The sequence below is a fragment of the Octopus bimaculoides genome, chromosome Z (genome assembly GCF_046866305.1).
Source record: "Octopus bimaculoides isolate indiv1 chromosome Z, ASM4686630v1, whole genome shotgun sequence".
Classification (NCBI taxonomy): Eukaryota; Metazoa; Mollusca; class Cephalopoda; order Octopoda; family Octopodidae; genus Octopus; species Octopus bimaculoides.
The window spans coordinates 26,327,703-26,350,570 of NC_142944.1; the positions used below are offsets into that span (position 1 = coordinate 26,327,703).

Consider the following 22,868-nt stretch of genomic DNA (forward strand, 5'->3'; position numbering starts at 1 on the left):
ATTCAATGGAATGATGATGCACCCAAGAGTGGTCCATTAAGCAAAAAATTCAGACTGTTCATATTTTAAACTCTATTTTAAAAAATATTTGGAAAAAGTGAAAATTTTAGGATTTGTTTTTTTTTTTTTTTTAATTTATTTTTCCATAATCATATGAATTCCCATCTGTAGAACACAAATTCACAAAAATTTTCTGAAATATTAAAAAAAATAGAAACAGAAGTGACTCCAGGTCATCAGCGTCAATCAGGCTCATCATAGATTTCACATAAGAAATGCCTGCTCAAAGAATTTCACATTTTTCTGCTTTATTTCTAGCACTAAATGGCTTATTTTTTTATATCTAGCATTATGTCGTTCTCCATTTCTAAGTTAAGGGTAAAAATAAAGCAATCCTGCAAAACACAACTGATGCACAGAATAACAGCAATCAAATAATGATGGCAGAGTGCACAACAAATATCAGCGATCTATAAGTGCAGGAGTGGCTGTGTGGTAAGTAGCTTGCTCACCAACCACATGGTTCCGGGTTCAGTCCCACTGCGTGGCACCTTGGACAAGTGTCTTCTACTATAGCCTCAGGCCGACCAAAGCCTTGTGAGTGGATTTGGTAGACAGAAACTGAAAGAAGCCCGTCGTATATATGTATATATAAATGTATGTATGTATATGTTTGTGTGTTTGTGTCTGTCCCCCCAACATCGCTTGACAACTGATGGTGGTGTGTTTACGTCCCCGTAACTTAGCGGTTCGGCAAATGAGACCGATAGAATAAGTACTAGGCTTCCAAAGAATAAATCCTGGGGTCGATTTGCTCAACTGAAGGCGGTGCTCTAACATGGCCACAGTCAAAAGACTGAAACAAGTAAAAGAGTAAAAGAGATCTGGTTGTTGCTTGTCCTCTTGACAAGAGATGCCAGTTAGTCTTTTACACCTACCAGACTTGTTCATATTAGCCCGAGTTGCTGGATAATCTTTTGTTCCTTAAAGAATATTGTAGAACAGAAACTTTTCATAGATTGGAATTTAAATCCTAATCTCTATAAAAATTTATTGTTTCAAGAAAACATTGAATTTGAATTACTTTTAATTTTTATGATTATAGATTACAACTTGGGCTGAAACTCTGAGCCAGAGTCAGGTGCATGTGAACAATGTCAAGAAAATGTCTGTTACAAATGATATTTTTTGACACAATGCACCTCTAAGATGACCACCAGACACTCAATGAAAATAAATGAACTGCAACGAGGCTTAATAAAAGGAGCCTGAGTTATTGGCTGCTATTACATACTTGAAGTCAGTGTTGGCAGAAATTAAATCAGCTTGCAAATACACATTCACTTTACTAAATTAATACTTGGTCTAAGCTCGAACAGCCCAAGTGCTGGAGTCACCACTGAATAAAAACCATGACCATATACTACCTTCATTTCCACACTTCTTTGAATTTCCATTTTTAAATCAAAGTTTAAAATATGGACAATCCAAATTTTTTGAACACAAATTCACAAAAATTTCCTGAAAATTCCAGGAAATTTTTGTGAATATGGGATGCTTAAACCAGAATCCCACCAGAGGGGTGAATTTCTTCAGCATACATGTAAAGAGAAATGTTTAAAGCAGTTTTATGAAACTTTTCCTTGAAGTAAACTATATCCCAAATTAGTATACTTTGCTAGAAGATATGCCATCATGTTTGATAGTATGTATAAAAACAAATATTTTTCTAGAATAAAAATGAGTTGAAAATTGGGTCAACATCTTAAAGACAATTTATGAGGTCCAACATCATAAATAACTGTAAAAATTGGGAAAAAGAAAAAAAAAATACGATGCCAAGTTTTCCACTTAAATTTATGAGGACCAAAGACTTGAAGTATTTCGTGTTGCAAGACAGTGTGTGAGAGAGAATCGTGATGTCGTGAGAGAGAAATTTGTTTGCATGGATGATGGTATGCTTGCACTAAACGAGGCTGCAAAGAGAGAGGTTTGGAGACGCCACTATGAAAGATTGCTCAATAAAGAGAATGAATAGGAGAAAGAGAGTCTGCCGAATGCCAACCCAACAGAGGCACCAGCTATCCTAATTGACAGAACCATGGTAGATAAAGCAATTAAGAGTATGAAGACAGGGAAGGCCCCCGGCCCATTAGGAATCACTGCAGAGATGCTCAAAATATCTGGAAGTGTCAGCTATAGCCTAGTCACCCGTATAGTTAATCAGGTGATACACGAAATAGTCATACCCAATGACTGGTGTAGCAGCACCATAGTCAACTGTTATAAAGGTAAAGGTGATGCTTTAGATACAAATAATTACAGAGGTATCAAGCTTTTAGATCAGGTAATGAAAGTCATGGAGAGGGTCATAGCCCAACTACTTAGGGAGCGAGTCAGTTTAGATGAGATGCTGAGATGCAGTTTGGGTTCATGCCAGGGAAAAGCACCACTGATGCTATATTTCTGGTAAGACAGCTTCAGGAGAAATACCTAGCTAAAGATAAACCTCTGTACCTGGCTTTCATAGACATGGAGAAAGCCTTTGACAGGGTCTCCCGATCCCTTATCTGGTGGTCAATGAGGAAACTAGGGATAGAAGAATGGTTAGTGAGAGCTGTGCGAGCCATGTACAGAGACACTGTCAGTAAAGTGAGGGTTGGCAATGAGTACAGTGAAGAATTCCGGGTAGAGGTAGGGGTCCACCAAGGTTCTGTCCTCAGCCCCTCCTATTTATCATAGTCCTCCAGGTGATAACGGAGGAATTCAAGACAGGATGTCCTTGGGAGCTCCTCTATGCTGATGACCTTGCACTAATTGCTGAGTCACTATCAGAACTAGAAGAGAAGTTTCAGGTGTGGAAGCAGGGACTAGAATTGAAGGGCCTTAGGGTCAACCTAGCTAAAACCAAAGTCTTAATAAGTAGGAAGGTAGACAAAACACAATCCCCTTCAGGTAGATGGCCCTGCCTATGGACACATAAGAGGTGCAGCAATATCAAAGGAAGGTTAACTAGGAAGTTAGATTTTGTATGTGGAAGATGTTCAGGTGCAATAAACACTGAAAATGTACAGAAAACAACTTTTGTCACATTCCAGGGAGAAAAACTAGACGTAGTTGATAGCTTCCGATATCTGGATGACCAAGTTAGTAGTGGAGGTGGATGCTCTGAAAGTGTAGCTGCTAGAATAAGAATAGCCTGGACAAAGTTCAGAGACCTCTTACCTCTGTTGGCGACAAAGGGCTTCTCACTTTAAGTAAAAGGCAGACTGTATGATGCATGTGTACGAACAGCCATGCTACATGGCAGTGAAACATGGGTCGTGACTGCTGACGACATTTATAAGCTTGCAAGAAATGAAGCCACAATGCCCTACTGGATGTGTAATGTCAGAGTGCATACATGACAGAGTGTAAGTGCCCTGAGAAAAAAACTGAACTTAAGAAGCATCAGATATGGTGTGCAAGAGAGACAACTGCGTTGGTATGGTCATTTGGCGAGAATGGATGAGGATAGCTGTGTGAAAAAGTTCCACACCCTAGCAGTTGAGGGAACCTGTGGAAGAGGTAGGCTCAGGAAGACCTGGGATGAGGTGGTGAAGCACGACTTCTGAACATTAGGCCTCATCAAGGCAATGACTTCTGACCGAGACCTTTGGAAATATGCTGTGCGTGAGAAGACCCGGTAAGCCAAGTGAGACCAGAATCCAAGGCCTCTGCCAGGGATAGGCCAAATTCCAATGCCTCTGCCAGGGATGTAGCCAGCCCACTTCTGCGTTACATTCCTTCTTTGGACACTAAACTCCGCTTGCGAAGACCTGTTGAGGCAAGTGAAATCAAAATCGAAATCAAACTAAATTTGTAGACTGGCACCAATGCCAACGTCTCTTCATTCAACACTAAACTCGGCTTGCGAAGACCTGTTGGAGCAAGTGAAAGTGAAATCGTGATGGCACCTGTACCAGTAGATCACTAAGAGCACCATACGAGCGTGATCGTTGCCAGACCAGCTGTCTGGCTTCCATGCCGGGGGCACGTAAATGGCACCATTTGAGCATGATCATTACTGTCGCCTTCCTGGCACTTGTGACAGTGACACGTGAAAAGACATTCGAGCGAGTTCATTGCCAGTACCGCTGGACTGGCTCCTGTGCAGATGGTATGCAAAATACACCATCTTGAGCATGGTCGTTGTCAGTACCGCCCAACCGGCCATCGTGCCGGTGGCACCTAAAAGCACCCACTACATTCTCAGAGTAGTTGGCGTTAGGAAGGGCATCCAGCTGTAGAAACACTGCCAAATCAGATTGGAGCCTGGTGTAGCCATCTGGTTCACCAGTCCTCAGTCAAATCGTCCAACCCATGCTAGCATGGAAAGCGGACGTTAAACGGTGATCGTGATGATGAATTGTAACATGGAAGGTGTTTATAAGTCATTAAAAAACACAAAAAAACAGTTAGATTCAGTTCAACATTTAAATTTAATTTGCCAAAAGATTTTTGTCACTTTCAGACTGCAACCTATTCACTGACAAAATTCTGTGCTGCACAGAATTTTGCCAGTGAATAGGTTGCAGTCTCAAAGCAATGAAAATATTTTGGCAAATTAAATTTAAATGTTGAAGTGAATCTGATGATTTTTGTGTGTTTTTACATGGCTTATAAATACCTTCCACGTTGCAATTGTTTCCGTTCCAGCACATGATCTTGCTATGCAAGTACATCTCTGTAATTCCGAAAGCTATATATATATATATATATATATATATATATATATATATATATATAGGCACACACATATGTGTATCACTATCATCACCATTATTATCACCATCATTTAACATTCACTTTTCATGATGGCAAAGATCTGGGTCTGCCAGATCCAATCTGTTTGGCATGGTTTCTAAAGCGAGCTACCCTACATAACACAAACCACTCTACAGAGTATAATGAGTGTTTTCTGCCTATTATTATATTATATATATATATAAAATTGTGTGTGTGTGTGTGTGTGTATATATATATATATATATATATATATTTACACTGATGGTGCTTTGTTTTACAGGGAAGCAGTACTACTGTATTGCACTATTTAATAATTTTTTCTTTGAAAACTTTTTCACTATTCTCAGTCTGTTAACGGCCAGGCATTCAGACAAGTAATACTGGCATTGATGTAGCAACATTTGAAATTTTGTCTAGGTGTATCTAGCTGAAGAGAACTAATCAAATTTACATTAACAAACATAATTTGGAAAGTTCGAAACCTAGGTCCTAGATTATCCACATCTGGGTTGTACATTTATTTAATGTTCCTCCTGCAGGTAAGATGAAATTTTTTATGTTTGCCACCCGCAAACATCTTTGCCAGTATATATATAGTGAAGCTTTACTATAGCATCGTATATTATCGACTGTAATTTCCAGTAAATATTGGTGCATTGTTGTACCACTATTCTATATATATGCACAATATAAATAATATGATAGGAAGAAGAGAGAAAATGGAAAGCTTCTGATAATACATAAAATTTAATAAAACCTTTATATTTCAGGTGCAAAGGCTCATCTTCAGAAGAAAAAAACAGTCTAAGAAAAGTCCAATTATGTAGGTTCCATTAACCCATTCAAATTCCCTAGCATTATGTAGTAGCAGCAGTCACTCTCCAAATGTAAATGTAATCAATGTTTTCATATTATTTTCTGCATTGTCAGAAGCTTTCTATTTACCTCCTTTGATATTACAATACTTCAAGTGAACTACAACACTCATATAATATAATATAATATATATATGTAGTACATATTAGATCTTACATTGGAGGGACGAAAAACCAAATACACCTCAGATATAATGAGCACCTACCTAGCTTTAGAAATAGAAATAAGGCAAATTCAACAGGACTTAGTAGGTATATCTGGGAACTAAACGACAATAAGATAGAATATAAACTAAAGTGGCACATACTAAAAGTAGCTAATTCCTATAACCCAACTAACAGATGCTGTGACCTCTGTCTAACTGAACGCCTCAAAATCCTAATGGCTAGGAATGACCTTTTAAACAGGAGATATGAATGTAGCCTAATTTGTCTTCACGCTAATAAATACTCATTCTCTAAGTATAATTAAATATGTAATACATTCCACTTCCTAAGTATAATTAAATATGTAAAAAAGAATTTTCCTTTTCTAAGTATAATTGATTACAATTAAATAGTAAAAAGACCAGAGTTAGCCCCCTTTTCACCTAAATTTAGGGTTGCTTCCCTTTACTAACACCGCCGGTGCTAAAAATATACGACGCATACCTCAATTCTAACAACATCACGTGGAAATGCATCTGATTAAAATCGAAATTATGAGCTTAAATAGCACCCATCCTACATCCCCCTCCAGGAAGACCAACACAACTTCAACTAAAACGTAAGGCTTTCTTTACCTAACGCTATTATTATACCACCATATTCATTAATATATCCACTAATTGTCCCTCCTACATCTCTCACACCATGAACTCTTAACATACTCCTCAACATTCTGAAGAGATCTGCCAAACCATTTGGCAAATTGAAACGTGCGTAAATGACTCATTATACAATCTCCACATAATTAAAACAATGGCTAACTAGCCCAACCGAATTGCTTCTTCTTGTGTTTGTTTATAAAGAGAAGGTTTAATATATTGAAACTAATTGTAGTATAATAATAATAGTAATAATAATAATAATAATATATAATATTGGATATTAAGGCAGGCCATATTAAAATATTAAAGTTAGAAGTAGCGGCTGTAGTTTTGCTATTAACTTCAAAGGGCGGAGGAACTACAATGTAGTCAACAGCCATTCAACTATGTGCGTTCATGGAATGTTTATGTGTGTGTATTGTAAATATTGCATTTTAAACTCTGTGTGTGTGTATTGTATATTGTGTTTTTAAATTGTATATATATTGTATGGCAGCTTAGCTTCTAAGCCCGGTGGAACTGCTACCATTGACAGGAGAAGGGGCAAAGGCAGGTATCTGGCACCTCAAAACCAGTTGCTTCGGGCAGGTGGGGCTCATCAACCCAGGAGGGCAGCCCAACTGGGGGAAGGGAAACCCTGATTTCAAACCTCTGCCATCTTGCGGGATACTTGATCACAGGGAAGGCTTCAGAAGTAAACCTTGAGGAAAAACCAGGAGTTGGAGCCCCTAAGGCAGCTTGAAGTTGACTTCAACTTCGTCATGGCAGCTCCTGCAACCACGCTGACACCAAACTGTAGCAACCCGCTGTTCCTTTGGATTCATCAGCGAGCTGGAGAAGGGGGACAAGTTGCATAGGCAACAAGCTGTTCTCCATACGACATTGCCCAGGCTCACATCCGTCCACGTTATCATTAAACATGCACACCTGCACCTGGAGAGGATATTCCAGCTTCACCATTTATTTGGTGTTGACACAACATGGGAAGCAGCAGATACCGATTATAAGCCTTTACTCAATTGGCATAGAGTGTGGTGCCAGGGGTTTCTTCCGACAGTGGGAGAGATCTTCAAGTCTCATTGGACAGCTACCATCCGCCTCAAGTTAGGCAGATCACAACCAGTAAAGTGTTGTCCTGCCATGGCTTGCTTTCCTCATTGGGTGCATGGGGATTAGGAGAACATCCGACAAGCAGATCGTCAACTACCGAACCAGGTAAAAGCAGAAAAACAGAAAAGTTGGAATGTCCAGACAATGATGCCTGGCCTCTCCCAGGACCTTCAGGACATCAGTAACGCCAGGAAAACAGCAGTCATCAACGAGGACCTCAAGCGACTGAACATCGATATTGCTGCTCTGCAGGAAACATGGTTAGCTGATGCAGGCACACTGAAAGAGAGGGACTACACATTCCTCTGGAAAGGAAAGAGCTCTGATGAGCCCAGAGAACATGGAGTAGTCTTTACAATAAAGAACAGCTTGCTGAGGATGGTATAACCAGGCATTGGCAGCTCTGAGTGGCTCCTAACTCTCCGTTTCAACACTACCGAAGGCCCTGTCACCCTCATCAGTGTGTATGCTCCGACAATGTCCGCCGCCCCAGATGCCAAGGACGAGTTCTACGAGAACCTTGCATCTACTATCAAGAGCATCCCCACTAGCGAACAACTTGTTCTCCTGGGCGACCTCAATGCCAGAGTGGGTGCTGACGACTTGTGGACCTCTTGTATCGGTCCATTCAGAGTGGGGAAATCGAACAAGAACGGACAGTGACTGCTTGAGCTCTGCACCTTTCACAACCTGTGCATCACCAACTCCTTCTTTAAGACCAAGCCCCAACACAAAGTGTCTTGGAGACATCCATGCACAAAGCATTGGCACCAACTGGACCTGATCCTGGTCAGGCATGCTACCATCAAGTGTGTCCTCCACATGTGGTCTTACCACAGCACAGACTGCAACACAGACCACTCCTTGGTGTGCTGCATGATTGGGTTATGACCCAAAAATTTCCACCGCGCAAAGAAACCAGGGACCCCACACATCGATGTCAACAAGATGTCTCAGCTTGACCTTGTAGAACAGTTTGCAGAGGCTTTTGAGGAGGAGTATGATGCAACTCAGTTCAGAGATACTGCCTCAGAGAGATGGGAAACTCTGTGAGATACAATCCATCACACAGCCTTGTCTATCTTCGGAAAGAAGACTTCAAAGTCACATGACTGGTTTAAGGCCAAGTTGTTTGAGATGACCCCTGTAATTGAGGCCAAATGAGGTGCACTGGCGGAATACAAGCAGTCATCCACTGAAAGAAAGCTGCAAATTCTAAGGGCTGCCAGTAGCAAGGTCAAGCACACCACCAGGCGCTGCGCCATTGAGTACTGGACAGAGCTTAGTGAGTCGATCCATATGGCTGCTGCAACTGGCAACAACAGAGGGATGTACGATGGCATGAAGAAGGTGCTGAGACCAATGCAGAGCAAGACGGACCCCTCAAATTCCACACTGGGGAAGTCATCACTGATCAAGGCCGACAAATGGACAGATGGGTGGAGCACTATTCTGAGCTCTATTCCAGAGAGAACACAGTGACCTCTTCAGCTTTTGACGCCATCGAGTGTATGCCAGTCATGGAAGAGCTCAGTAAGGCCATCAACAGCCTAGCAACAGACAAAGCTTCAGGCAGGAACAACATCCCACCAGATCTCATCAAGCACTGCAAGATTACCCTGCTGCACCCTTTACACAAAGTCCTCTGCCAGTGTTAGAGAGAGGGAGCTGTACCATATGACATGAGAGATGCAAAGATTGTTACCCTGTACAAGAACAAGGGTGAACGAAGCAACTGTAACAACTATAGAGGCATCTCCCTCCTCAACATCAGTGGCAATGTCTACGCCTGGGTCCTTCTGACCCGTCTGCAGAAGTTGGCTGAGCATGACTACCTAGAATAACAGTACAGCTTCTGTGAAGCTGTCATCAGAGACATTCTATTTACTGACGACGCTGCAGTTACGACCCACTCCGATTGGGAGCTGCAGCTGCTAATGAACCGCTTCTCCCAGGCCTGCAAGGACTTTGGGCTGACTATCAACCTGAAGAAGGCAAATGTCCTGGTGCAAGGCATACCAGCACAACCAGCTGTCTCTATCGATGACTATCATTGTTCATCAATTCACCATCACTAACAACCTCTCTCAATGCCAAGGTAAACAAGAGAATTGGGAAGGCAGCCACTACGCTCGCGTGCCTCGCATTAAGGGTCTGACAAACCCAAAGTTGACTGTGAAACAAAGATGGCTGTGTACAATGCCTGTGTCCTCAGTACCTTGTTGTATGGCAGTGAAACATGGACTACATATGCCCGTCAGGAAAACATGTTGAACAGCTTCCATCTCAGAAGCCTATAATGCATACTCGGCATCTCCTGGCAGGACAAAGTGACCAACACCAACATTCTGACTTGTGCTGGCCTCCCTTCCATGTACACCTTGCGGAGATAACATCAACTACACTGGCTAGGCCACGTTCGCCATATGGAGGATGGTCAAATCCCAAAAGATATTCTCGACAGAGAACTCACAGCAGGACAGAGGAACAAGTGCCACCCACAGCTGAGGTACAAGGACGTGTGCAGGAGGGACATGAAGGTGCTCAACATTGACATCAACTCCTAGGAGGACCTGGCAGTAGACCGCAACAGGTGGAAAAGCACACTTCTCAAACAGTGTTGATCGGTGAAGAGAAGCTGTCAGCTGCAACTGCAGAAAAGCAAGCCCAACATAAGGGATCGACAGCTGACAGACCAGAATCCACACACAGATGTGATCTATGTGACTGAGACTGTCATTCTCGCATTGGTCTCCATAGTCACAGGAGGCACTGCTCAAGCTGAGCGGCACAACCTAGACAATAAATGGATAGATGTGATACCCATGGTCAGTCATGACTGAAGGTGGCCTACGATAAGAGAAGATATATTGGTAAGAAAGAAAGAAAAGAACTAATGAATGCCTGTTAGATGTGTAATATTAATTTATACACAAGTTTGGGTGTAAATGTTTTGATGAAACAGCTAAGCCTGAAAAAGATTAATGATGTACTTAAATAACAGATACATTGGAGGGAGCATATAATACAAATAGAGAAGGAATTTTAGATGAAAAGATGCTGAAAGTTGATAAAGGAGTGCAGCTGTGATAAAGGTAAACTAAGGAAAACCTAGAATGAATGGTGATATTGTTCTGGAGATGCTGAGCTTTACAGAAAAAATAGCAAAGCATAAATGGTAATAAAGATATATTTGTAGTGAGACATGAAAGAACTATTTTATTGTGGTGGCATAGTACAGTCATGCAATGCCCACCTCAACTAATCAGAGCTGGCTGTAGAAAGATACCAGTATAGTGCGCCCTTTTTGAATAGCTTAAAGAGTCAACAGATCTAGTGACAACATCGCCTCCTATAATATGTTACTATTTCAGTGCACACCACCTATGCCATGCGACTCAATTCATAAATATCAGTTTTCACTCTGTTTTATATGACGAACTAATATATATAGTAAGTCATGCAATTTCTTCCTGTCTCATTACACCGTTTTACATACACACATACAAGAACAAATTCTTATTGCATGTTACCAGTACTTATTACAGCTTGAATAAATTATAATGTTGTGTTTTAAACCAGCCTTTGTGAACTTGTGAACTTTCTTTATTTGCAGCATACATTCATAATGCAGCACACATTGGAGTCATTTTTTTAAACATATATGTGGACTTTTACATGCCAGTAACAACTCTACCTGCAACATCACTGAATTTGTTTAATTTCCAATTTGCATTAAGTATGCACCCAAAGGAACTCTCCACGCATGCACGCACGCGCGCGTGCATACACACGTGTGTCTTTGTAAATATGTTTGTATACATTTATGTATGTGTGTGTTTGTAAGAGACAGAGTGTGAGTGAGAGAGAGAGGTTCGTTGTCATGTATACATACATCTTTGGATGTATGCATATGACAACACAGCCCTTGACTCACTCACACTGTCTCTTACAAACACGCACGCGTGCGCATACACACGTGTCTTTGTAAATATGTTTGTATACATTTATGTATGTGTGTGTTTGTAAGAGACAGAGTGTGAGTGAGTCAAGGGGTGTGCGTGTGCGTGTGTATGTGTGTGAGACAGAATGAGAGAGCGGTGTGTATGTAGTATTTACTCTCTCTCTCTCTCTCTCTCTCTCATACACACGAACACACAGTCACACAAAATAGAGAGTGAAGCTTTTTGCCGTTGTTACGTCAATACCGGAGTACGTGCGTGCGCATACACACGTGTGTCTTTGTAAATATGTTTGTATACATTTATGTATGTGTGTGTTTGTAAGAGACAGAGTGTGAGTGAGTCAAGGGGTGTGTGTATGTGTGTGAGACAGAGTGAGAGAGCGGTGTGTATGTAGTATTTACTCTCTCTCTCTCATACACACTCACACACACACTCACACACAAAATAGAGAGTGAAGCTTTTTGCTGTTGTTACGTCAATACCGGAAGTTGACATTGAGGAACCTTTTTAAAGAAGTGAATCTTAAATATAAAGCAATATTATTTATTTTTAATTAAAAAAATCAAATGAAGAGCCTAAGATTTATCCGAGGTCAAATTATTCACGCATCACAAGTATGGAAGCATTTGGTGAAGTCGATTTCACGTGAAAAGCGATTACACACACATCTCTGTTTTATATATAGTATAGATTTACAATGTTAATTCAGCTGTTTGAGAATTAAATATGATGACCAAGAACACAATATAGCAATTAAGATGGGATACAGAAGTGAACTTATCATTCAATTGTTTAACATCCTTATGACTTTGGAATTTAAATAATCTCTGTTGTCCTATAGAAATGCAAGCTACTTTGGTTCAAATAATTACAAATCAAGTTACTTCAATATTCTCAATTATTATGAATTTTTCAAGTTCTTTTGAACACATAACCAAAGCAGATGGACACCCTCAGCCAATAATTATCTGACACTTCAAGTTTTCTTCATAATAGATACCTAAATAGTTTGCCTACATTTGAATATAATTCCTTAATTTTAAAAAGTAAACAAACATGAACAAAAAGGGTGCTGATCATGAGACCAAATGCAAGTAGACAAATGTGAGAAAGCTTGACAGACGGAATAGTCAAAACTCTGAATATTGAAACATTTTAGGGGAAAATAATGTGAAAAATGATCTTAAAAGACATTTACTTATGGCTTTGAAATGGAATTTATAATAACATGTCTACTTTTACTATGCTATGCCAATGAAATGGAATATAGTGTGCAATTTCAAGTACAAAATAAAAATAACAATGTAAATATATTACAAAGATACAATACTGAAGAGAGCATAAATAAAATGTTTATTTATGGAGTACTTCCATTCTTGAAATTCTCTCATTATCTAAAAGTTTTCTTTTTGATACAGATCTAAATCAAAGGATAGAAAAACTGAATTATATATTAATAGTATGAAGGGAAATAAGTAAGTGCACAAGTTTATAAAAATTCATTTTGTAAATCATTTGGTATTCTTTTAGCTGTTTCAGTCATTAGATTATGGCTATGAATCAACCCCAGTACTTATTTTACACAACCATTGAAGTGTGAAGCACTCCTCATGACCATAGGTCCATGAGATGGTTGTGACCTGTAAACAGTTTTGAGCAGGAACCAGAAAAAGAAATATGAACACGCAATGCGTATATGCACACAGGATTCATAAAATGGAAGAGAAGAATGAAAACGCAATGCACATCTTACATCTTGTTTTATTTCTCTGTTTTAATTAGGCAGATAACACCATGTTTCTATATCTGTCTTCTCGATTTTTTCCGCATTAGTGGAGAAAAATTTTAAATAGTAGAAAAACGAAAGAATTGTTTATAATGGCAAAGGAAATCCCCATTTCTATGCAACTACACTGCCACCTACTGGAAATGTCAGAGTGAAGTTAGAAAATAGTCTGAAAATTAAAGGCTACACAACAAGATGACAATACTATTCTTATATATAGAAACAATGGCAATTATTAAAGATTCACGATAAAAAAGACTTGGCTGTCCTATGAACTTCTGAAGCAACCTCTTAATGAATAAATGTATATCAGTTAGAAAGTTCTATAAAATAATACTTCTGTTTGTTTATATTTCATAATTTTTACACCCTTGTAAACACATATATGTTCCTATTACTGATCTGATACTTACTAACTACTGTTCCCATAGTTTCTGGTTTTTTAAGTGAACCATTTTAGTTTCTCATAATTCTCTGAAAATAGTAGATGAATTTTCACAGAATCCCAGATACAGAACCTGTGTGTTTGTCTGGTGATGATCACATCTCACCTCTCATAACTGAGGATATTATTCATAAATCGAAAAATTTCAATTCAACTATTAAATCTACCAACCCATCAGCAGTTGTTGGATTTATCATCGTTCCCACAGCCAATATCGAATCTGATGTTTATTATATAACTGAAATTATTATTAAAAATTAAAATTTTACATTATTGGGTTCATGGACAGTCTCCTGGCAGCAATGTATTGCTAAAGACCTTAAAAAAGAGAACAGGAAAGATGCTCAATTGAGACATCAAATAAGCTATATGTTTAACAAGTTATATGATGGTCTACATGCCACATCTGACACCAAAGTACATTGATTTAACCAATTAGTAACTGCTTTCTGTACAGAAATCAAATATACGTCCATGGAAAGACAGTCACAGAGTGCATTTTATGAGACAAAAGTTTTTTTACTATAAAAAAAAAATATTTGCATGCAACTTTGCTGTAATTTGCTTGTTTTATTAAGCCTGGTACTTGTACTATCAGTCTCTTTTGCTGGATTGCTAAGTTATGGGAATGTAAACACACCATCAAGTGGTTGTGAAGCAGTGGTGGAGGACACACACACACACGGAATCTAAAACCATGTGGTTGGGAAGCAAGCTTCTTACCATGTTTAGCATTAAATGAAAACAAGAAAAATATCTAATGAAAGAACAAAGCAGTCAATAAAAATCTTTTTAATCTTCACTTATGCCTTCAATACAAGGGGTACCCAAAAGAAACCAGAATTTTGCAATATTGTTTTATTCACTTAGTTTTACATGTTTACACTTTTATCACCTTCAAAGTATTCTCTATTTGAAGCAATGCATCAGTCCAGGTGCGTTTTCTACTATCTCAAGCAGTGCTGGAACTCTTGCAAAGTGATGTCTTTTAACACCTCTGTCATTTTTGCCTTCACCCCTTCCACATCTGCAAATTCCGTAACACTAGCTTTTGTCACCAGTGATGACTTTAAAAAAAAGATCCGGATCAACTTACAACTGTTTTTCAGTTCATGATACAGTTGTGACTACTTTTGATCTTCCGTGAGCAAGCAAGGCACAAATTTGGCTGCAAGTTTTTTCATTTGCAATTCCTTACCTAAAATGCATTGGCAGGAGTTTCTGGACACATCAGTCATATCAACAAGTTTGTCAATTGTTTGGCGATGGTCCTCCAAGATAAGTTCATGAATTATCATGATGTTTTTGTTCATTGGGGGTGGGGGTCAACACTCATCCTGAACAAGGTCAGTCTTCAAGTGACAAGTGACTAAAGCGTGGAAACAACTCATAAATATGTGTTTTGTTCATAGCAGTGTCCTTGTAAGCTATCTGAGCATGACAACTATTTTGGCTACCATTTTCCCCAGCAGAAAACAGAATTTCATGGAAACACACTGTTCCTTCGTTTCAGCCATTGCAAAAATCAATGCGCATGGAAGAAGCACGGCAAAAAGATGCACCAAGTGCAGTAAGACTTCACCTGATGCTGCCAGCTGGCAGACTGATGCCTGAGGGTCACATCAAGTGGCTTCTATCAGCAGAAGCCTGAACTACAATTGGTTTGTCCCACAGAAAACTTTTCCAGTTGCTTTTGGATACCCTCTTGTATATTGTATTCCTACAACTATTTTGTAAGTAAACAAACCATTTAATCTCACATGCTTTGTTATTTTCACAGAACATAATAAAAAAGTAAATGTTACAATGTTAATCCCATAAACTTTGCTTTAAAATGTTTTTAAAATCACATTCCTCTTATTTTCCCTAGAATAGTTATTCTGATAGGGCTTAAAATAAATGTATATATATGTTTCTCAAATAAACTCCATTTTAAAACAGCAGTTTTTCTACTAAAATAGTTATTCTGATGTAGCTTCAAAAAAAAAAAACAAACGAAAAAAGACAAGCTGATATATTACAATATGTTTCTTGTAAACAAATTTCCTTTTAAAACTGTAAATAGATATTTTACAAGGAAATATTTCAAAATTTCATGTTGAGAATATTCAGTCTTTCAAACTTTCAATATTCTGATTTTCAGGTCATTTGATTTTGCTTTTTTACATTTCGTCATATGACCCAAACTTGAATTAAAGTTAAATATATTACTTTTATAAAATATTAAAAACAAAAAGAGCAAATAAATGACATTGAAAAATGGAAAAAGAATAGAAATAAAAATTATTTTACCTTCTGCCGGATGAGAATTGTACCTTTTTTATGTATATCAGGAAGGTTGTTGTAATTTATATTAAATTCTGTGAATAACATCTCATTCTTGTCACTTGAAAGAGTTCCCTGGAACATATAATGAATATAATTGATTTAATAACTCTCTAACTTTAAAGTTAGAGAAGATGCATTGCCTAATGGTTAATGAGTTAACTTCATTGCTATGGGTTCGATTCACTGCCCAGCACATTAACACATGCTTCAGGTTAGTCCTTGTCTTGTGAGTAAAATTCAGTAGATAGAAAGTATGGAAACCCATTAGAGCATATATGTTTTTTTGGAGTTAGATTTATTTCATTACTAGATTTAACGCCACCACTACCAAGTGGACTTTGAATATTTTAATTGGGAATTACTTTGTTGTAAGCATTTGTTCCAAGTTTCTGGTTTTAGAATAATCTGATAATTTAATATGTTACTTTCTTCCTCATCCGGCCACAAAGACACTGGAAAATGTCAGTGTTGCTGCCCTTTCTCATCTCTTTAATCTCCCAAAGGGAAAGAAGAATAAGCACTAAACTTCAAACCATTTGATATCATTTCATCCAATTAAATACATTTCACTAAGTGTATGGATTTTTTTGCCAATACATCTAAAACTTGTATTTGATGTAGCAGATTCTCATTTATAATCCAGTACCTTAATTCTATATAACAATATCTTTCTAGTACTAAAATAATTTTGAAGGTGTAATCCCTACAGTAAATATATCATCTAAGAAAGCCATGAAGGGACTTCATCATACCATATTCTATCTTAAAAATGGAAGGATAATACACCATGTATCAATGTAAGTTAAGATATGCTTGTAATACATTATGTGAAAAGTTACAAACCTTTCACAATATTGTCAACAAAGAATGTAAACATCATGTTTCTGTTTCACTGAGATGCTGATAAGCAAAGCAGTGAAATATCAACATTCATATGCATGTATGTGTAATCGCAAACACACACACACACACACAAATAAATATACATTCCATACAGTTTGTGTTTACTAATTGATTCCATTCATGATACATCAGTCAGCCTGTAGCTGTAGTAGGTGATACTTTCCCAAGACACTGCACAGTAGGACTAAAGTCAAAACCACAGGGTTGTGTGTGTGTGTGTGTGTGTGTGTGGAGAGAGCGAGAGAGTGTGTAGGTGAGTTTTCTGTTTCTGTATGTATATGTATATATATGACCTGCATATATATATATTTCATATATATTGACCTTATAACTCGCCTTTCACCTCCTCAACCCCTTTTCTCATTATTATTCTGATTATTCTGAACTTCAGATTTCTATCACCAAATTCTCTGCCTGGTTATCTTCCTTCACATCATCTACATACTCTTCAACCTCAGGTGCATTTGTCCTCCAAAGAAGGACACTATCTAAAATGTCAATCTCCACTTCACCCTACGGCACAATTCACAACACAAGCCAATGAAGGAGCCATTACATTCACCCAACCTGCCAAAATAGCCACCAAACTAGGATTACTATTTTCAACTTTCTTAACAATTAATAAAACTAGCCTGGATATAGTACTCTAGCATATACCAATTAAGAAGGTAGAATGGTCTTGGCTAGACAATTTGTAAAAAAATATTTTAATTCAACAGAGAAATGATCAAAGAAATATGCTATTTAAAAGTCTGTGCAGAGGAAATCTGAAAATGACTCTAAATGAAAAAAGACTAAAATCTGTAAAAAAGTTAGGAGTTTCTCAGCACAATTCTCATTGAAACATTAGGCTATTTACCTAAACTTTAAACATCTTTTTAGGACTCTATTTGGTTATGTCTGACTAGATTTCTACACCTGGAAGGTTCCTCTGCAAGGTACAGGTCTGAACAAAGTTTTTTTCAAAGAAGACCAGAAGTTGCCCATGCATACAAGTCTCCCTGCTTTCCATGCTATTGATATTTATCTAAGGGAAAGACAAGAACTGATATAGCTTCACATTGGTGTTGTCACTGTATTGACAGCTTTGATTTTAGAATGCAGACACTCAGAGCAAATACTAAAAAGCATCCCTCCAATGTTTTAACAATTTTGCCAAACTACCTTCATGGATTAACATGTTTTCACCAAGCCCAAAAAGATGGAAAGTGAATTTGACATCAGTGACAACAGAAATCAGAATGTAAAATGCTAGAACAAATAGTGTAAGGCATTTTGTTCAGCTCAAAAGTCTCCACAAATGTGCCACTTTCAAATAATTACACCTCAAATCACAAATTATGAGTAACAATAACAATAACAGATGCTGGAAGTTCTACCATTTTAGTTCTGAAAACCACCATTCTACACAGAATACATTTAAAAAATTCTAACACTTTACAACAAGTGTGTACTATACTTTTCAAAAATTTAATAAATTACATATAATTTCATTAATAATGAGTAAAATAGCCCATCATTGTCAAATATTGTATGAAAAGCTGAAAATTTAGACAGTTTTGTCATATAATTATAATGTCTGCCTCCTCAGCCCAAAGAGTCAATTTAAAACATCAGCTTTTAGTTCCACTTTTATGCCAAAAAGTTTATGATAAATCTTTCTCTGGACAGAACATCATCTATTGCTTGAAATATTCATATATAATCAGATTACAACTAGGAAATAATGGTATTGGTTCAAAATGATAATGACTGATAATTTGTGTGATAGGTCATAGTGGTATGATCCTGAAAAAGCAGTAGATATTAGTGAAAATACAAATACACTAATGTGAAGAAAATACTGGACAGGGACCTGATAAGAAATATAATCAAATTTTGGGTTATAGCTACAAGAAAGAAACAAAATAGCATTCATTATATATGCGGTTAAAATTATAATATGAAAAAAAATTAATTACTTTTAATCTTGCTTGAGATTCAGCTGGTGAGAGACTCTTTTCTTGGACAAGTTTCCAGAAACAGGTGTTGTAAAGATTATTAATATGACCTAAAATGATTTTTAAAAAATAGTTAGGCATAAAAGAGTAATATATTTTTAGGTACTTAAAATTACAGGAACTGTCCTAGAAATCTGTTTCATATAGCATTAATTACAATCACTCCATACAAATTAAAGCACCAATTTTCTGTTTAGAGTATGATTATATCAAAATGGCATTTCTTCTTCATTCACCTTTGGTGAGAATAGCCTTGACCAGGAGAAGATGATGTCACCAGATTGTCTCATGATCATTGGGTGCTCTGATCCTGAACCATAATACTCACCTGCTGACAGTGGTAACCAACTCACTGCCAATCTCCAACTTAGTTCATCTCTCTCCTTGCTCCATAACCAATAAGAGATTCTTTCTGCTACCTCTCCCATTCTGTAAGCAGTTGCCTTTCTCTCCCTTCCTTTAATTCCAATGATTGGATAGTGGATCCTCTAAAGTCCATGTTTAGATCATTTGTTATAAACTGCATGTTTTTGCAGTAGTTAACAGATTTTCACCTTCCCCTAAGAAATTGGTTGATGACGTTAATTTCCTTTGTGGTTAGCATTACTTGTATCTCTCTTCTTCCAGTGTATTAGTGAGTGTCTGAGCATCTTGTTATGGTGCCATGTGCATCTCCATTAAAGGAGTCTTGTTTTACACCATGACAGTATGTGTACAAGATGCCCCTCTCCTCAAAGTATATACACTTGTGCAGAATTGTTAGTATGGGAGTATGACATATACTGCTCACAACAAGAAAGAGATACCAAAAAATTTCACATGATCTGCCTCTTGGAAATGTTCCCAAGAATACTATTAAATAAATTTAAAACAACACACACTAAAGATATTTTATATAATATTTCCAAATTTCTGAAAGAAAATATACTTTAAGATGACATATTTTATATATAATCAAAGCTATATATTCAAAGCATTAAAGTTTGATCAAAGAAATTCTAACTTACAGTCAGCTTGCCGCCAGCTGAGATAGTCTTTCAGATTTTGGTCAGATGGGTAACATATAGTTCGGGCATCAAAAGAAGGTGGGTATTGAAGATCTTGAGTGCTAAAGTATCGAGACCATGTGAACACAAATGTTGATGTGAACAAACTCACAACATTAGTCATAAGCTTGCTATAAAGAAATACAAGAAGGAAAAAAAGAGGTAAACAATTAACCACTTCTATGATAATGTCTTTTACAAAGGATCTGTTTCATTTAATTCAAGAATTTACAAGGCACTGCTGTTTTGTCTAATTTTATTTCAGTGTTGATTCAGATAATGTTCATCCTATATCCTAAATTACTAGATTTATGAATCAATCTTAGTTTCTGATTATCATTTTTGTCTCTTGAGTTATTCCCTGTTGTCACTCTGATTTGAACACCTATGCTTTATATTTTATGCTGGAATATATAGGATAGATCTGCTATGCCAATATATCACAGGTATGTGACATTTTCATAGTCATTTTGCCCCTGCTAATTTGTCAGTGCTGATTTGATACCAAACTTATTACTTCATTTTGCTTTACTTTGTGTATATGATGGTTGGTGAAATATTGAACAAAATATGGAAAAGAAAAGGTTTTCTTTCAATGGATTTCTATACAACTTTGTCAAAGTAAGCAAAACCAACCATAAATTGAAATTTTAGGGTTGTGAGCAGAAAAATCAATGCAAAGCAAAGCTACATACAAAAACTGGAAAGTTGGTAAGATGTTAAATTTCCATTCACATGAAGCTTCACCAGCATGACAAAAATTACCACGTTTACTCTTTTACTGGTCTCAGTCATTTGACTGTGGCCATGCTGGAGCACCACCTTTTAGTCGAGCAAATCAACCCCAGGACTTATTCTTTGGAAGCCTAGTACTTATTCTATCGGTCTCTTTTGCCAAACCGCTAAGTTACGGGAACATAAACACACCAGCATCGGTTGTCAAGTGATGCTGGGGGACAAATACAGACACACAAACATATATACACACATACATACATATATATGCATATTTACACATGGGTACATGATCTTACAAATAGGTTACATTATTTTCTAAAGATTTTAAAGGAATGGCGGGTTTAATTTAAGATAAAACTGCATATTAACAAAATAGCAATGTCACATTCCATGCAGAAGCTACATATACACATAAGCAATATTATTCACTTTCATTGCAAAAGTTCCTGAAGAACAATATTTCCTGGATATGTGGAGGCACCAACATACATTGGCCTTCTCAATTTTCAATCTATAATTTCAAATGATTTTTGTTTTTCTTAAAGCAAGAAATACATGCAAGCAATATAGTAAGTAAATAGGCTTAAGTTGAATACATGACACCTCTCAGTAAGTTGACTATGAAAGATAATAGTGGAATATATGAAGTAGAATAATTAATAGGAAAATAAGTGCATGTACAAATACATGTAGCATATTAAATATATATTGATGACACATAACATATTATATATATACTGATTAGATTTACCTACAAGAAAAAGGAGAAAATTAATTTGATCATCAGAATTTATTAACATAAAAGCATTATTTGAACATTTTGAGACAGAATTAACTTTTCTATACAAAAAAACAAAAAAAACAATGATTCCAGCTCATGTTGAATAATTTAGAACAAATTCAACAGCTTCAAATGGTTACTCACGAAGTAAAAAGTATATACACAAATACATGTAGCATATTAAATATATATTGATAAAAGAAAATATTACTATGCTATTTTTCAAAAATGCAACTTTATTCAGTTCTTCATTTGGTAATTATGAGCAACACTCCTCAAGTATTCAAAAATATCCGTGTTTTCAAAATTTGTAACAATTTCATATATTCTGTTGTCTGTATCAGTGTTCTTTTTATATTTTAGTAGTTCATTTGAAGTTTATGAGATAACTGATTATTCCTTTGTCATCTAATTTTCTTATTTATATATATATATATATAGTTTAAAGATCCAATGGAAGTAGGATCAATAAAAAAAGTACTCCATCCAGTGAGAGATAAATATCAATTTAAATACACGACCGAAAGAGCTACGAATAGTTTCATGCTTTTATGATACTTGAACAGACATATTTATAAAATACGTGATGTATCTTAAAGCAATCTTTCAGGATCTGTTTATGCATTATATATATTTTTAAAAACAAGGATGCTGGACAGTAAAAAAATGAAGAGAATGTTGGAGCAAAAAGTGGAATAAGAAAAAGAAACAAACTCAAGGAATCTAAGATCCTTGTCCTCCCTGATTGCAGAAAGCACATTAAATACAACTGATTTAGAACAAAATAAGTGAAAATGTGTCAAAGTCTGCAAGATAGTAACTCTATCCGGAACTTATAATTATTGGTGCACTTATAATTCAATAAAAGAAACCTGTGCATGTGTCTACACCTGCTAAAAATTTCAGATCACGAATTAAGCAGTATGTCGGAATTGCTGGATCTAAGAAGAATACGAGATCTTTCTGTTATACACAAGTTGCATTTCTTAGATCCATTAACATATGGCTTGGATTTCTCCACTTAATTGTATGTGGTGTAGAGCCGCTCTTCAAATTCCATATGTGGCTAACCTAGTTGCATTACTTTTATCAATGTCCTCCCTGATTGCAGAAAGCACATTAAATACAACTTAGGCGCAGGAATGGCTGTGTGGTGAGTAGCTTGCTTACCAACCACATGGTTCCAGGTTCATTCCCACTGCGTAGCACCTTGGGCAAGTGTCTTCTACTATAGCCTCAGGCCGACCAAGGCCTTGTGAGTGGATTTGGTGGACAGAGGCTGGAGGAGGCCTGT

General features: G+C 37.0%; 1 protein-coding gene across 6 annotated transcripts in view; it reads right to left on the bottom strand.

Moving 5' to 3' along the window:
- Positions 1-22,868, bottom strand: part of LOC106880761 (putative tRNA(His) guanylyltransferase) — a 104,973-nt gene that overhangs the window by 30,866 nt on the left and 51,239 nt on the right. For all 6 annotated transcript variants that reach the window (XR_016244723.1, XR_016244724.1, XM_014930859.3 and 3 more), the window contains exons 4-6: positions 20,017-20,186; positions 18,971-19,059; positions 16,071-16,178 (exon numbers count right to left, since the gene is read on the bottom strand). Coding sequence is in view for 4 of the 6 variants with exons in the window: in XM_014930859.3 (XP_014786345.3) it covers positions 16,071-16,178; positions 18,971-19,059; positions 20,017-20,186 (367 nt within the window). In the remaining 2 variants the exon portion in view is untranslated. The remainder of the gene's footprint in view (positions 1-16,070; positions 16,179-18,970; positions 19,060-20,016; positions 20,187-22,868) is intronic.